Source organism: Amblyraja radiata, chromosome 1 (assembly GCF_010909765.2).
Source record: "Amblyraja radiata isolate CabotCenter1 chromosome 1, sAmbRad1.1.pri, whole genome shotgun sequence".
Classification (NCBI taxonomy): Eukaryota; Metazoa; Chordata; class Chondrichthyes; order Rajiformes; family Rajidae; genus Amblyraja; species Amblyraja radiata.
Window position 1 is genome coordinate 49,374,641 of NC_045956.1, and position 16,548 is coordinate 49,391,188.

Consider the following 16,548-nt stretch of genomic DNA (forward strand, 5'->3'; position numbering starts at 1 on the left):
TAACATGCTTTCTATGACGCATCTGTAGAAGTTGGTGAGAGTTGTTGGAGATATGCCAAACTTCCTAAGCCTTCTTGGGAAGTAGTGTTGGTGTGCTTTGTTTATCATTGCTTCAGTATGGACATATATTTCTCTAATTTTAAGTAATACTCCCCCCCACCTACCCCCTGCCCCCCTATCTTTCCTCTTCCCATTCCCACTGTCCTGGTGTGCACACATTTCTCCCACCATTTCCCCCATTAACCTAGTCATCTTGCTCATTTCCCCTCCTCCTTACACTCAACTCCCACTCCTCCCAACCCTGAGATCCTTTTCCCTTTCATTCCCCCCCCCCTTTCCCCTCCGTCCTGCCCCCTTCCACCTTCCTCCCTTCCTCTGGGTTTACGGTTCACTCATCTTCTTTCCTTATCTGACATCAATTGCCCTCATGATTTTATATCACACCTCAGCCTCCTGTGCCCCAAGGAATAAAGTTGTAGCTTGCCCAGTCTCTCCCTGTAGCTCAGGTGGTAAGTCCTAGCAGCATCCTCTTAAATCTTCTCTGCGCTCTTTCGAGCTTAAATGGCACAAATCCTTTGCTTCCTGCCACTGGGGCAATTTTGCATCCTATTTGCCGCTGCCTCTAAGATCCTTTACTTTTACTATTTTGACTAGTCCACCATGTGAGACCTTGTCAACAACCTTGCTAAAAATCATATTGACCACATCAAATTAACTAATAACTATGAGAGTAATTCTGCCCTAATTGCATCACACAGCTTTTTGGCGCTCTGGTTTCCAACCAGTTTAAAAAAATAATTAGGTCCTAGACTATATCAGGACATGCCCCAAATGATATAATTCATCTTTGCACTCTGCTCCCGTCCCCCAGTAAGAGAATCTTTCCTTCTGAAAGTGCATATCAGAGAAAATATACATCTGGAGCAAGATTTACCCTGGTCAGATAATCAATTACCAATTCCTGGTAGACCCTTCGGAAAGCATGGCTCGTCATTGAGTGCACAGCGTGAAGGCGTTTAACTACTTGATGACTATTCTTAATTTGGCAGTAGAAACTGAGAGACATTGTGAAGTTATCTAATGTTATTGAGTTCATAATTATTCATTATTGACAGGATCTGCATCTTAGAAGAGGAAGTAGAACGTTTTAATCATAGATTGGGACAACTAGCCCTGAGCAGAAGAGGTCCACAGTCCATGTCCACAGTCTCCTGGTACCTGAGGCAGGAGAACGAGGAGGTGACTATGTGTTTATACATGTTAAATAAATTAATCTTACCTCTACAATTACATTGTTATCATTAAAGTATATTGCAAAAAGCAAAGGGCTGGATATGTTGGAATCCATTGGTTGCAACCTTCTGCCCACGAAACACTTCTCAACCATTATAGAAACAAGAAACTGCAGATGCTGCTTTACAAAGAAGAACGTAAAGTGTTGGAGTAACTTAGCGGGTCTGGCAGCATCCGAGCCGAACATGGATAGCTGACTATAATTTAAGAAAAACGAGTTCAACATCATGGCGGGCCCAGAACTTGTTGAGGTGGGGACGGAAGTGTACAATGTTGAGGCCTCTGTTGAGGACTAACCATACTGCATCTGAAAGAGGGAGGTCAGGGGTAGATGGTAAAAACACAACAGGGATGAGGGATGGGGCCAGAGGGGTGGAGGGAGCCTCGGGCAAGGTACTGTGGATGATGGGGACAGAGAAGAGATGGGGGTGTGAGGGGTAGTTAGTGGTGGGGGGGGGGGGGGGGAGGAGAAGTAGCAAGGTTAGAATATAGGGGGGAGGGCAGCAGTACACAATGGTGTCATTATTGAGATTCTTTTGGAAGGAAGAACCAATAGGGTCTGTCTGAAGACAGGTCCCGACCTGAAACATCCATCTATCCATGTTTCCCAGAGATGCGGCCCGACCTGCTGTGTTATTCCAGCACTTTACATCCTTCATGATCAACCATTATCCCACGCTTCATGCCACTGGGGAGGAACAAGGGTCCCGACCTGAAATATCACCTGTCCACTACCTCCACAGATACCTCCTGACCCGCTGATTTCCTCCAGCACTTTGTATTTTACTCAAAATTCCAGCATCTGTAGTTCATAGAAACAGAAACATAGAAAAATAGGTGTGGGAGTAGGCCATACAGCCCTTCGAGCCAGCACCGCCATTCAATATGATCATGGCTGATCATCTAAAATCAGTATCCCCGTTCCTCCTTTTTCCCCATATCCCTTAATTTCTTTAGCCCTAAGAGCTAAATCTAACTCTCTCTTGAAAACATCCAGTGAATCGGCCTCCACTCCACTTTGAGGCAGAGAATTCCACAGATTTACAATTTTCCTCATCTCAGTCCTAAATAGCCTGCCCCTTATTTTTAAACTGTGACTCCTGGTTCTGGACTCCCCCAACATTGGAAAGATTTTCCTGCATCTAGCCTGTCCAATCCTTTAAGAATTTTATATGTTTCTATAAGATCCCATCTCATCCTAAATTCCAGTGAATACAAGCCCAGTTGACCCATTCTTTTATATGTCAGTCCCGCCATCCCAGGAATTAACCTGGTGAACCTATGCTGCACTCACTCAATAGCAATAATGTCCTTCCTCAAAGTAGGAGAACAAAATTGCACACAATACTCTAGGTGCAGACTCACCAGGGCCCTGTACAACTGCAGTCGGACCTCCTTGCTCCTAAACTCAAATCCTCTCACTATGAAGGCCAACATGCCATTAGCTTTCTTCATTGCCTGCTGTACCTGCATGTTTACTTTCAGTGACTGATGAACCCAGGTCTGGTTGCACCTCCCCTTTTCCTAATCTGGCACCATTCAGATAATAATCTGCCTTCCTTGCGTCTTCTTTAAATAAATACTTGATTTATTCCACTTCAGTGTAAGATTTCCAAGAAAATGTCCAAAACTTAAATCATTTTACAGTGCACAAACTCCTCTTTGATTGTCGTCACTGTCTTAGTGCCAGGAAATGATAGCCAGTCAACACAAAATGATAATGACCAGGTTGTTTGTCCAAGGCTGTGAGATTGACCAGGACACTGGAAGCCTATTCTCCTCAGGGAATGTACAGTATATTGTATTTTCCGGTTGAAATGTTAAATCAAGACCTCACCTGCCTTTTGACTCTGAAGCCCATTCCCAATACAGCACTGGATTATTAGCCTGGACATTTCTGCTTGGAACTAACTGCCAGGTCAGCACAGTGGCTCAGCTGGTAGAGCCACTGTCTCACGATGCCAGAGACCCGTTTGATCCTGACCTCGGGATCAGTATGTCTAGAGTTTGCACGTTGTCCCTGTGATCCCCAGGGTTACTTCGGGTACTCCGGATTCCTCGCACATCCCAACGACGTGCTGATTTGTAGGTTAATTGTCCTCTATAAATTGCCCCTGGTGTGTTGGGAGTGGATGCAAAAGTTGATTAACATAGAACTAGTGTGAACAGGTGATCAATGGTCAGCATGGACCCTGTGGGTCATAGGGCCTGTTTCCATGCTGTATCTCTAAACTAAACTCAGGAGTGGGGGGGGGGGTTTAGCTATGAACTGTTCTCAGGAACGGAATCTGGGTTCTTGCTGTATGTAAATGCAAAGCTTTCTTCACGCAATAATGAGAATTATTCTTAATCAAGATCAGAATAGTGTACTACATTCCTCTAGTCTAGCTAATTTACATGAATAATTAATCTAAATTGTTTTGGTCACCAACTTTATTGAACGGGCACAGATTCAGATCCAGTTGCAGTGAGATTAATATACCACACACCACAAACTACTTTGAATTTCAACTATAGCTGCAATTAATTAGATTCAGCCAGCAGTGATTAGTTGAGCTGACACCTTTGCTCCCTTGTTGGATTTTAAGGCCCTGCTTTGGGAGGTTCTGGAAACAAGTGACGATCTCTGGAGGGGGCATTGCCTGCTGGGCAAAAGCCTGTGGTTTAATCAATGTCAATCTCTCCATCTTGTTTGGAGAACAAGGCCTCAGTCTTATGGTCTTCATCAAACAGGTTTTGTGTAAACACAACGAGCCTGGGCATGCCGATCGTGCCTCAGACGCTACAGTGATTTGTTGAACATTTCTTGCATTAGCAGTTTTATTGTTTGGTAATCATTTGTACAGTAATTAAATTAAATAGACTTTGTGAATGAGTCCTTGAGCCATGTTCACTGCACCTGGAGTTGAAAAAAATCATATCGGGTGTCTAGGGTTGCCAACTGTCCCGTATTATCCGGGACAGCCCGTCTATTGGGCTAAAGTGGTTTGTCCCATACGGGACCGCCCTTGTTCCGTATCTGACTGCTACTACTCGGGTCGAGGGGACTGTCTGGTCAGAGCGCCGCATCCGGCCCCGCCTCACCTGTCCCGACGTACTGCAGCCCATGGAGTGCACAGCCTCGCCTGTGGCCCCATTGGTCGGCAGCCCGGCCAGCTGTCTGACCTTCGGACTTTCACTTACCGCCGACACCACTATGGCGGATCATCGGTTCATGAGTTGGATGGGGTGCCGGACTTTGCGCGCGATGTCGCGTTCAAAGTCCGGCACCCAGGCCAAAACTCCTCAGCTGGCCCGCCGGCTGGGCTTTGTGTGCAGTCCAGCATCCGGGCCAACTCATCATTCAACCAGCAACAGCTGAGTCGGTCAACGAATTGCCGTTGGGAATTTGTCCCTTATTTTGACCTTTTGTGCCTTATTTGGGAGTGAGAAAGTTGGCAACCCTATGGGTGTCCCAAATGTCTCTTGAAAACTGTGAGGAGATTTGAAGCAGAGCAGTTCCACCATCTGGTTGTTACTGGACCCGAAACGTCATCTATCCATGCTCTCCAGAGATGCTGCCTGACCCGCTGAGTTACTCCAGCACTTCGTGTCCTTTTGTTCCTGGTCAGTGGTAGTTTTCCAAGGAAAAACGCATCCTGCATTTGGCAGGCAGTTTGGCAAACTTTCAGATCAGGCCCTGTCTTCAGACTGAAAGGTCTATCGGTCTGAAGAAGGGTCCCGACCCGAAATGTCACCTATCCATTCCCTCCGCAGATGCTGCCTGAATTGTTCTGCTGCTCCAGCGCTTTGTGTTTTGCTCAGGATTCCAGCATCTGCTGTTCCGCGTGTCTCTGGTAGATTGCTTTGCTGTGTTGTTAATCATTCATCAATGCTTTTATTGCATTTGAAATTTTGATGCAGCATAGAGATGGATCTTGTAATCATCGCCTTAGGACAGATCCCACAGAGGATGAACATGTGACGTTTTTTTTCAAAAGTTCAAAACTGGTTAAAAAAAACGGGAAGAAACTGGATCTGGAGATGTGCGTTTTCATACTTCTGTACCTCTTGCCTATTGGGGGAGAGCGGAGAATTGGGAGCGGGCAAGGTGGTCGGCATGGGCAAGTTCGGCCGAAGGGCCCGTTTCCACCCTGTATGACTCTATGACCCAAACCTTTGGAAAGAGGCAATGAATGAGGACATTATTTCAGGAATCTGATAGACTTCTAAAGGCTGGATGTTTATGCTTTCAAGCTCCTGTATCTTTTTACAGTATGTAGAAGAGAGAAAAGGGAATGGTCTGGGTGGCAGGCATGCGTGATAATATTTACAGCCTTCCTAATGCAAAGCGCCATGAAGATTGACTGGATGGAAGGAAGTGATGAACCTGTGATGGACTGAGCTGTGTTCACCATTCTCGGTTGGTTCAGGCATTCAAACGCAGTACAGTTGCCATATTAGGCTGACTTGCATCCCATCACAAATGATGTTTGCTTCATTGACATGGTTCTTTTGGCTCCTTTGTTCCATCGCTTCAATAATGTTGTTTCAAATAACAGACTTTGGCACCCATGTAGATTTAATATACTCGTTCTGTCCTATGTTAACAAAACACCATAGTTTAAATTGTCTGTTAGTTTTAAATCTTACTCAGTTTCAGCACATTCTTTTGACCATCATGCTTTGCTTCTTGACCATTCGCCATGTTAACACATTTTATTTACTTTAGAATCTTTAACATAATTTTAACAAACTTTACGCAACTGTTGCAGTACATCAACAAAATTTAATAAAAAAATTAAGTCATGTCAGAAACACTTTAACATTAGTGTTTACATTTAAAACGTTATTATTTATTTAAGCTACATGTTGCAAATCTTTGCCTTGAGCGGGAGACATTTTTATGTCAACTACTCGAACACTGAATCAGTGTGAGGAACGGTCCTGACTTGAAACGTCACCTATCCATGTTCTCCAGAGATGCTGCCTGACCTGCTGAATTACTCCAGCACTTTGTGTCTTTTTTGTTGTAACCCGGCATCTGCAGTTCCTTGTTTCTACTCAAACCATATTTCATCGGGGGCACCCCCATTTCTTTACTCAGATAATTTGCTTCATATCACATTTGTGATTCTGTTTGGCGCTCGATAAGCTGTGTTAATAAAGTTATTCTAATCCAGCAGGGATCTTTAATCCTAAAGATAGACATAAAATGCTGGAGTAACTCAGTGGGCTGCATCTCTGGATAGAAGGAATGGGTAACGTTTCAGGTCGAGACCCTTCTCAAGACTGAGAGTCTTGAGAAGGGTCTACCTTGTGACTACCTATTTGTGCTGGATTGAATAGACCTCAACTAAATTCTTAATGTGACATCGTTTTGCTTTGTTATGATAATTAAAAAGCTCATCCCAATGAGCACTTGTTGTCTATTGGAGGTATAGTAATTCTGGTTAATATTCTGACTTCTATAAATAATATGCAACTTGAGAAAATTATAATGCCTCATTGGCAAAAATCGACAAAGACTTTTCAGTCTCCCTTTTCAATCACCTCCCTCTTATAGGTAATCATCTCAAAGCATTACATAGGGGAGCGCCGTCCTGTACGGGTATGGCTGCCCAGCCTGCAGCTGTCCGTTTTTTCATCTCTTTTTTTTATTTTTAGTTAGTTGAGTTTTTGTTTTCGGAGTTCTAGCCTTTTATATGTTGGGGGTGGGGGGTGGGGGGGTGGGGGGAAGGGGAAACTGCTTTTTCAAGTCCCTACCTGGTCGGAGAGGCAGCTTTCCTCCGGGCTGCACCTTCGACCCGTCCTCGCGGCCTACCAGAGGGTCTGGAGCGGCGTTTCCTGATGGGACCGGCCAGAACCACGGCTTCGGCGGCAGCGCAACGCTAGAGCGCTATCGCGGAGTGGAGCGTTCGATGCCTTGCCTGGGTTGCCGCGCTGGAGCTCCGGTATGCTGGGACCGCCAACAAAATACATCGCAACAAACTATGGAGCGCCAGCCGCGGGCGGCGGCGCTGACCTTAAACATCTCTCGTATCTCTCGCCGAGATTGCCAGTGTTGGAGCTCCATCCGGCGTGTCCTGTCGGCTTGGAAGCCGCAGTCTCTGGTAAGGGGGAAGCCGTTCCTGCCACCCCAAGCCGTTGAGAGGATTCTCCCGACACCGGAGCACCATCACCTGGCGAGAACGGCCTGGAACACCGGATCTCCGTAGCGCCGACTGCGGAGGCCTCAGTAGGCCTGACTATGGGTGGACATGGGTATGGGGACTGGGCTTTGTGCCTTCCCTCACAGTGGGAACCATTGTGGGGGGATGTTTTTAAGTTTATTGTTAAATTTTTAATGTTGTGTCTTATCTTTATCTGTGTGCTGCATGGCAAGTCAAATTTCACTACACCAATTGGTGTATGTGACAATAAATAGGGGGCGCTCCTCTGTGTGCAGCCATGTCAGCAGCGCGTCAGTTTTTTCAGCTTTTTTTTATTTTTTAGTATGTTTTAAAGTATGTATTTTGTGTTTCTTCGTGTGTTTTGTGTGGGGGGTGGTGTGGGGGGGGGGGGGTGAGGGGGAAACCGCTTCGGTCGCCTCCTCCATGGAGAGGCGACTTTTTCCAGGTCGCCTCCCCCGTGGCCTAACATCAAGGATCGGGCGGCCTTTCCCGGAGACGCGCCCGGGGCTTCAGCGGCGGGCGCAGCGTGGAGTCTCGACGTGGAGCGGGTGAGCCTCGCTGGGGCTCGCTGGAGGGGAGCGCTCCGTTTCGCTGGCCCGGGGCAACCGGCAGCCTGAAGTCGCAGCCTGAAGCCGCGGTCTGCAGAGCTCCAGCTGGTGCGGCGTCTACAGCCCGGGATCCCTCGTGGGGGACCCGGGGGAAGAAGAAGCCATCACTGCCAGCCCGCGGCCAACTTCTACCGCGGGGCCGGCATGGACTTACCATCACCCCTGGAGGGGAGCTTCGACCGCCGGCCCTGCAGTCTACGGTGCTTCTGGCTGCGGCGGGGACTTTAAATCTCGACCGCCGGCCTGCGGCCTACAACAATCTAAAGCCGCGGTCTCCGGTGAGGATGAGGAAGAGCCGATCCTGGACTGACTGGACTCTGGTCCTGTACACGGGGGGGAAATGGAGGAGGACTGGCCAAATTTTTGTGCCTTCCACCACAGTGATGAATGCTGTGGTGGATGTTTGTGTTACAGTTTTATTGTGTGTTCTTTATTATTGTACTGCTGCTGACAACCCAAATTTCCACCAACCCTGGTTGTGTGGCAATAAATTATATCTATCTATCTATCTATCTATCTATCTAAATGTCCTTTGTATCCTTTTGTTTGTTTGTAACCTTAATTTTTCCCCAGGAACTTGTTATCAATGTATGAATGTTGTGACTCAGGGTCAATGTTCCCTATCAGGCTTGTGCCAGGGCAGTGATAGTTTAAACAATATTCTCTTGTTGCCTCACTTGCAACTATTCACAGGTGCATGCTAACGCAGTGACCGAGTATCATGCCACACACATCATCCAATGTGAGCCAAGCTTTGGCTGCCAGATGAACATCAACAGAGTGCACACAGTCTGGAGACCTGGATATTTCCCTGTCGCAGGCAGTGTCTTCTCCTCTCCCTTCCCCTGTGCCCCACCTGGATGCGCCTATTTCTCCTCTCCACCTACCCCCTGCCTACATTCCTTCCTCTGACCTCACAACTCACAGCTCTTCAATCCTTTTGTCTCTTTTTTAATCTCTGCCATTTGTCCTGCCCCTCCACCTCTTTTACCACTTCCACAGGCAGCTCGATCCATGGAAGTTCCGACCTCTGTATGAAAATGTTGCCCCTCGGGTCCCATTAACATCTTTCTCCTCTCAGCTTAAGCCTATACTTTCCTATGCTGGAGAAGAGACTGTGGCTAGTCACCTTATCTATGTGCCTTGTGATTTTATAAACCTCTATAAAGTCACTCCCACAGCCTCCTATGTTCTAGGGAAGAAAGACCCAACCTTTTGGGGTCTTTTATGTTGCCTGGTCTGCTTGACATTTCTAGTGCTTCCTGTACATTGCTGACCCCTTAACAGAATGGCACAGATGGACGAGTGCAAATTTTAAGTTTATAGCTTCTCAATCTACACTGATTTTGAATTTTAGTCAAGACATTGGTTATGTCATGTCCTGTGGGAATTAAGCTCAAGTTGTGTTGTGGTAATGGGATGACTCAAGGCAGTTGCAATGAAGGCTGTGTATTCTTTGGATGCTTTACAAAAGAAGCTTAACTATTTTCCTTATAAGTGTGTTTCGCTGGAGTACACTTGAAACATCTTATAACCAATTCCTGAATGCTGCAAGACTTTTATGGGGAGCCCACAAGAATACACCATCTATCCTTACAGCAGTTTGTATAACAACAATCACATTATGTAGGCTTGTGCATAGATAATAAAGACAATAAAGAGAAGGTTGCTTTGTAATTCGTAATTCTGAGGAAAATGCAGTGAACACAATGTGCTTTATGTCATCATCATCCAAATAAAGAAACTCTTGCAGGTGCCCTTTCAATTCTATGGGGTATGTTTTGTGGGGAATTGAATCTAACTGTTACACTCAGGCCTGTAACTAAGAATAAACTGGGACTGTGATCCAAAAAATGCACCTGTCTCTATGGCTCCTGGGGCAGCTGCATTTGATCAGTGATCTGCAGCTCCCTTCCCCCGCTATCACAGCCAGAGTACTAGCAACGTACATTGGACTGACTTTTCCCTTCTCTTACCTTAGGAAGTTTTCACCACATGTGGGTTTATACACGCATTAAGCATAGACCTTAATTAGTTTTAGCTTAGTTTATTGTTGAGTGTAAGGTTTTTTGTTGCTTGCTATCCAGTCAGCGGAAAGATTAAACATGATTACAATCATAGAGTCATAGAGTGATACAGTTTGGAAACGGGCCCTTTGGCCCAACTTGCCCACACCGGCCAACAATGTCCCAGCTACACTAGTCCCATCTGCCCGCATTTGGTCCATATCCCTCCAAACCTGTCCTATCCATGTACCTGTCTAATTGTTTCTTAAATGTTAGGATAGTCCCTGCATCAACTACCTCTTCAGGCAGCTTGTTCCATACACCCACTACTCTTTGTGTGAAAAAGTTACCCCTCGATTCCTATTAAATATTTTCCCCTTCACCTTGAACCTATTTCCTCTGGTCCTCGATTCGCCTACTCTGGACAAGATACTCTGTGCATCCACCCATCTATACCTTTGATGATTTTATACACCTTTATAAGATTACCCCTAAACCTGTGCTCTAAGGAATAGTCACAGTCTACTCAACCTTTCTCTATAGCTCAGACTCCTGGCAACATCCTCATAAATCTTCTCTATAACCCTTTCCAGTTTGACAACATCCTTCCTCTAACATGGTGCCCAGAAATGAACACAATACTCTAAATGAAGTCTCACCAACATCCTATACAACTGCGACATGGCCTCCCAGCTTCTATACTCAAACCCTCCTCAACGTACAGATACAGGATAAAGGGAATAATATTTAGTGCAAGATAATGTCCAGTAAAGTCTGACTAAAGATAGTGTGAGGGTCTCCAATGAGGTAGATGGTAGGTCAGGACCACGCTCTAGTTGGTGATAGGATGGTTTAGTTGCCTAATAACAGCTGGGCAGAAACTGTCCCTGAGTCTGGAGATGTGTGTTTTCAAACTTCTGTCCCTCTTGCCTGGACCACTTGACACTTCTGAAGCTCAATCTGATTCACAACTCTGATATCTTAATTCTGAGCAATGATAATCTCACAATCCTACTCTGTACGACACATGTTTGGCAATATTTGCAATAGACTGACTTCCAATTCTCATGATTAACCTGTTCCCCATGGAACACCCACCTCGTGCTGAAAGGATACTCGCGAGTGTTTGTTCAAACTCTGATAACTCTGTCTGTACTTGTAGATCCAGTATATCCATGCTCAGCACTATAACATTTCCTGACGTACCTTTAAGAGATTATCGCTCACCCACTCACCCACTCACTCACTCACCCACTCACCCACTCACTCACCCACTCACCCACTCACCCACCCACTCACCCACTCACCCACCCACTCACTCACCCACTCACTCACCCACTCACCCACTCACTCACAACCACTCACCCACTCACTCACCCACTCACACACTCAGTCCCTTTTCATTATATGCTTCCCCCCCCTCAACGTTCCCTGCTAGCTAGCAATTTCTTGAGCCATCTTACCCCCAGCATTTAAAAACAACATTTTATGTTTTATTCATTATTTACTAAATTTCTTTGCAGATTGAGCTACTTATATTTCAAAAATAAACATATTTTGTTATAAGAATATATATGCTAAAGAAAAACCTTGCAAAACTTCTTAGTGAGAGAAAACTGCAAACATTCTTTGTGTATCTCCATGTTGAATATTGCTAGTGCTATATCCAATAGTGCTGGCACCTCCTTTTTTCATTACACATGGCCACTCATTTGGCCCCCTGGGATGATATCTCTTCCCTTGTTTGAAGGATGTCCCCACTGAAATTAGCCCCCCAATGCTCAGTAGCAGAAGGACCATAGGCTGTGGACCTCCCCCATAGAGCCTTTAAGCCAAGCTTCAGTGCGTCCCTCAGAAGGTACTCCAGCATTGTAATATGCCAGTCGGTAATGTTCCCATATGGAAAGTGCTTATCATTCTGGCACGTTGTCTCGCAGATTGAGCTATTGCTCGAGTAGAAACCTCACACTAATTAAATAGCATTCCGTCACAAATATGTCTACTTCATTAACATGGTCCTCTGATTGCCTCAACCCACCTTTTATTCTCTCCATCTCCCAATTAGTGTCCTGTCTTGTTCCAAAGGACATTGTGTGTTAGCTTCTTGGTAGATTTAATTTACTTTAGTTTAGTTTAGAGATACAGCGCAGAAACAGGCCTTTTGGCACACCGAGTCCGCCCCAACCAACGATCCTCGCACATTAACACTATCCTACACACACTAGGGACAATTTGTACTTATACCAAGCCAATTAACCTACAAACCTGGACGTCTTTGGTATGTGGGAGGAAACCAAAGATCCAGGAAAAAACCCACGTAGGGCATGGGGAGAATGTACAAACTCCGTACAAACAGCACCCTTAGTCGGGATCGAACCCGGGTCTCTAGCGCTGCAAGCTCTGTAAGACAGCAACTCTAACGCTGCGCCACTGTGCCGCCCTTGTTCTGACACTCTTTTTCTATCTGCTTCCAATGTAACACCAAACAATAAATTGGTGTCCTGCCCTTCACAGTCTGAAGCTTTTAAACATGCAGTAATTCTATTTCAGCACATTCTTTACAGATAGCATCATTTATTGACCATCATGTAATACAAATTTTAACTTAATGTCAACAGATTCTGTAAACCAGTTCCATTATACAAACAACTTTAAAGTGCAAAGTTACATGAGGCATTTTTTAATTTAAATATTTTACTATTTGTTTAATAAAAGCAGAGAGTGTTGCAGCATCTATGAAGAAGGAGGTTACTGAGTCTTTGAGACTCATTGAGTTCTAGCGCTGTAAACTATAGAAACAGGCTCTATGGGCCAATACAGTCATACTGATCTTTTTGCCCAAATGCTCTAATATATTACATGTATAATAACATAGACATTATATCCATATCCTTCCATGACCTGCCAAGTGAAGTGCCTGTCTAACTGTCTCTTAAATGGGATAATAGACAATAGGTGCAGGAGGAGGCCAATTGGCCCTTCGAGCCAGCACCGCCATTCAATATTATCATGGCTGATCATCCACAATCAGCATCCTGTTCCTGCCTTCTCCCCATATCCTCTGACTCTGCTATCTTTAAGAGCCCTATCTAGCTCTCTCTTGAAAGTATCCAGAGAATCGGCCTCCACCGCCCTCTGAGGCAGAGAATTCCACAGACTCACAACTCTGTGTGAAAAAGTGTTTCCTCATCTCCATTCTAAATGGCTTACCCCTTATTCTTAAACTGTGGCCCCTGGTTCTAGACTCCCCAAACATCGGGAACATGTTTCCTGCCTCTAGCGTGTCCAAACCCTTAAGGGTGCTGCGACTGTCAAGTTCGCGGCACTCGTCTGAAAAACCAGGAACTGGAACCTCGACTACCCATAACTACATGGCGACCATACTGAGGCCATGACTAGTTCCCAGAATGCGGGAACTCCTCGCGACCATGAAGGAGACTCACCAGAGACCACCATGTGGTGATCATGAGGTGAGGGCAGAGTCTCCTGCACTCGCCTAGAAAGTCGCCTAAGTGGGACAGGCCCTTGAATAATCTAATATGTTTCAATAAGATACCCTCTCATCCTTCTAAAGCCCAGCCATTCCATTCTCTCAGCATATGACAGTCCCACCATCCCGGGAATTAACCTTGTGAACCTACGCTGCACTCCCTCAATAGCAAGAAAGTCCTTCCTCAAATTTGGAGACCAAAACCGCACACAATACTCCAGGTGTGGTCTCACTAAGGACCTGTACAACTGCAGAAGGACCTCTTTGCTCCTATACTCAACTCCTCTTGTTATGAAGGCCAACAAGCCATTTGCTTTCTTCACTGCCTGCTGTACCTGCATGCTTACTTTCATTGACTGATGAACAAGGACCCCCACTTCCCCTTTTCCCAACTTGACACCATTTAGATAATAATCTACCTTCCTGTTTTTGCTATCAAAATGGATAACCTCACATTTATCCACATTAAACTGCATCTGCCAAGCATCTGCCCACTCACCCAACCTGTCCAAGTCACCCTGTATTCTCATAGCATAGAACTAATGTGAAGAATGGTAGGCAAGGTCTTGGTGGGCTGAATGGCCTGTTTCTATGCTGTATTTTAAAACTCAATTAAACCATATAGACCACAACAAAGCACAGCACAGATCCCTGCTATACACCACTGGTCCAGACTTCCAATTAGAAAAGCATATTTCTACCACTGCCCTCTGCCATCTGCCATCTATCACCAAGCCAGTTTTGAATCCAATAAGACAGTCTGCCTTGGATCTTTTGTTCCATAACCTTCTAGACCAGCCTATCATGCAAGACCTAGTCTAATGTCTTACGCAAGTCCATCTAGACAGCATCTACTGTGCTGAATTTATCAAACTTCTGAAAAAGCTCAATCAAATTAGTGAGACAGGAGATAGACACAAAAAGCTGGAATAACTCAGCGGGAACTCCATCTTCAAGTTTGCCGACGACACCACCGTTGATGGACGAATTACAGATGGTGATGAGTCAGAGTATAGAAGTGAGATCGACCGATTGACCAAATGATGCCAGCACAACAAACTGGTTCTCAAAAAATGTCTATTGGTTCTAATGCTTGCAAAATGTGTCTATTGGTTCTAAAGCTTGCAAAAAGTGTCTATTGGTTCTAAAGCTTTCAAAAAAATGTCTTGGTTCTAAAGCTTGAAAAACAATGTCTATTGGTTATAAAGCTTGCAAAAAAATGTCTTGGTTCTGAAGCTTGCAAAAAAAATGTCTATTGGTTCTAAAGCTTGCAAAAAAATGTCTATTGGTTCTAAAGCTTGCAAAAAAATGTCCATTGGTTCTAAAGCTTGCATAAAAATGTCTATTGGTTCTAAAGCTTGCAAAAAAATGTCTATTGGTTCTAAAGCTTGCAAAAAGTGTCTCTATTGGTTCTAAAGCTTGCAAAAATATGTCTATTGGTTCTAAAATGGTTCATACTAACGCTCCAGAAAGCCCCCCTCCCCCTTGGTTGGCTTGGCTTGGGTGTGTCTTGAAATTGAAAGGCACTACTTACTGCAAATGGTGGCATGAAGTTGAAAGGTACTACTTACTGCAAATGGTGGCTTGGGAGCTTTGGCTTGAAGTTGAAAGGCACGATTACTGCAAATGGTGGCTTGGTTGCTTTGGCTTGAAGTTGAAAGGCACTACTTACTGCAAATGGTGGCTTGGTTGCTTTGGCTTGAAGTTGAAAGGCACTACTTACTGCAAATGGTGGCTTGGGTGTGGCTTGGGTGTGGCTTGAAGTTGAAAGACACCACTTACTGCAAATGGTGGCATGAAGTTGAAAGGCACTACTTACTGCAAATGGTGGATTGGTTGCTTTGGCTTGAAGTTGAAAGGCACTACTTACTGCAAATGGTGGCTTGGGAGCTTTGGCTTGAAGTTGAAAGGCACTATTACTGCAAATGGTGGCATGTAATAGTTATAATGGGTGACTTCAATCTACATATAGATTGGGTGAATCAATAGGGAGCAAGGTGAAAAGTAAAAGTGGCAGGCAGACAAAACCAGGGCAAAAATCAAAAAGGGCCACTTTTCAACATAATTGTATAAGGGGTAAGAGTGTTGTAAAAACAAGCCTGAAGGATTTGTGTCTCAATGCAAGGAGCATTCGTAATAAGGTGGATGAGTTGAATGTGCAGATAGCTATTAATGACTATGATATAGTTGGGATCACGGAGACATGGCTCCAGGGTGACCAAGGCTGGGAGCTGAACATCCAGGGATATTCAATATTCAGGAGGGATAGAGAGAAAGGAAAAGGAGGTGGGGTAGCGTTGCTGGTTAGAGGAGATTAACGCAATGGAAAGGAAGGACATTAGTTTGGAGGATGTGGAATCGGTATGGGTAGAGCTGCGAAACACTAAGGGGCAGAAAACGCTGGTGGGTGTTGTGTACAGGCCACCTAACAGTAGTAGTGAAGTTGGAGATGGTATCAAACAGGAAATTAGAAATGCGTGCGACAAAGGCAAAACCGTTATAATGGGTGACTTCAATCTACATATAGATTGGGTGAATCAAATTGGCTGGGGTGCTGAGGAAGAGGATTTCTTGGAATGTATGCGGGATAGTTATCTAAATCAACATGTAGAGGAACCAACGAGAGAGCAGGCTATTTTAGACTGGGTATTGAGTAATGAGGAAGGGTTAGTTAGCAGTCTTGTTGTACGTGCCCCCTTGGGCAAGAGTGACCATAATATGGTTGAGTTCTTCATTAGGATGGAGAGTGACATTGTTAATTCAGAAACAATGGTTCTGAACTTAAAGAAAGGTAACCATGAGGGTATGACACGTGAATTGGCCAAGATTGACTGGCAATTAATTCTAAAAGGGTTGACGGTGGATATGCAATGGAAGACATTTAAAGACTGCATGGATGAACTACAAAAATTGTTCATCCCAGTTTGGCAAAAGAATAAATCAGGGAAGGTAGTGCATCCGTGGATAACAAGGGAAATCAGGGATAGTATCAAAGCGAA

General features: G+C 45.0%; 1 protein-coding gene across 1 annotated transcript in view; it reads left to right on the forward strand.

The window, feature by feature from the left end:
* Positions 1-16,548, forward strand: part of LOC116978093 — a 54,518-nt gene that overhangs the window by 22,510 nt on the left and 15,460 nt on the right. The window contains exon 5 of the mRNA XM_033029147.1: positions 1,116-1,239. Coding sequence (XP_032885038.1) covers positions 1,116-1,239 — 124 coding nt within the window. The remainder of the gene's footprint in view (positions 1-1,115; positions 1,240-16,548) is intronic.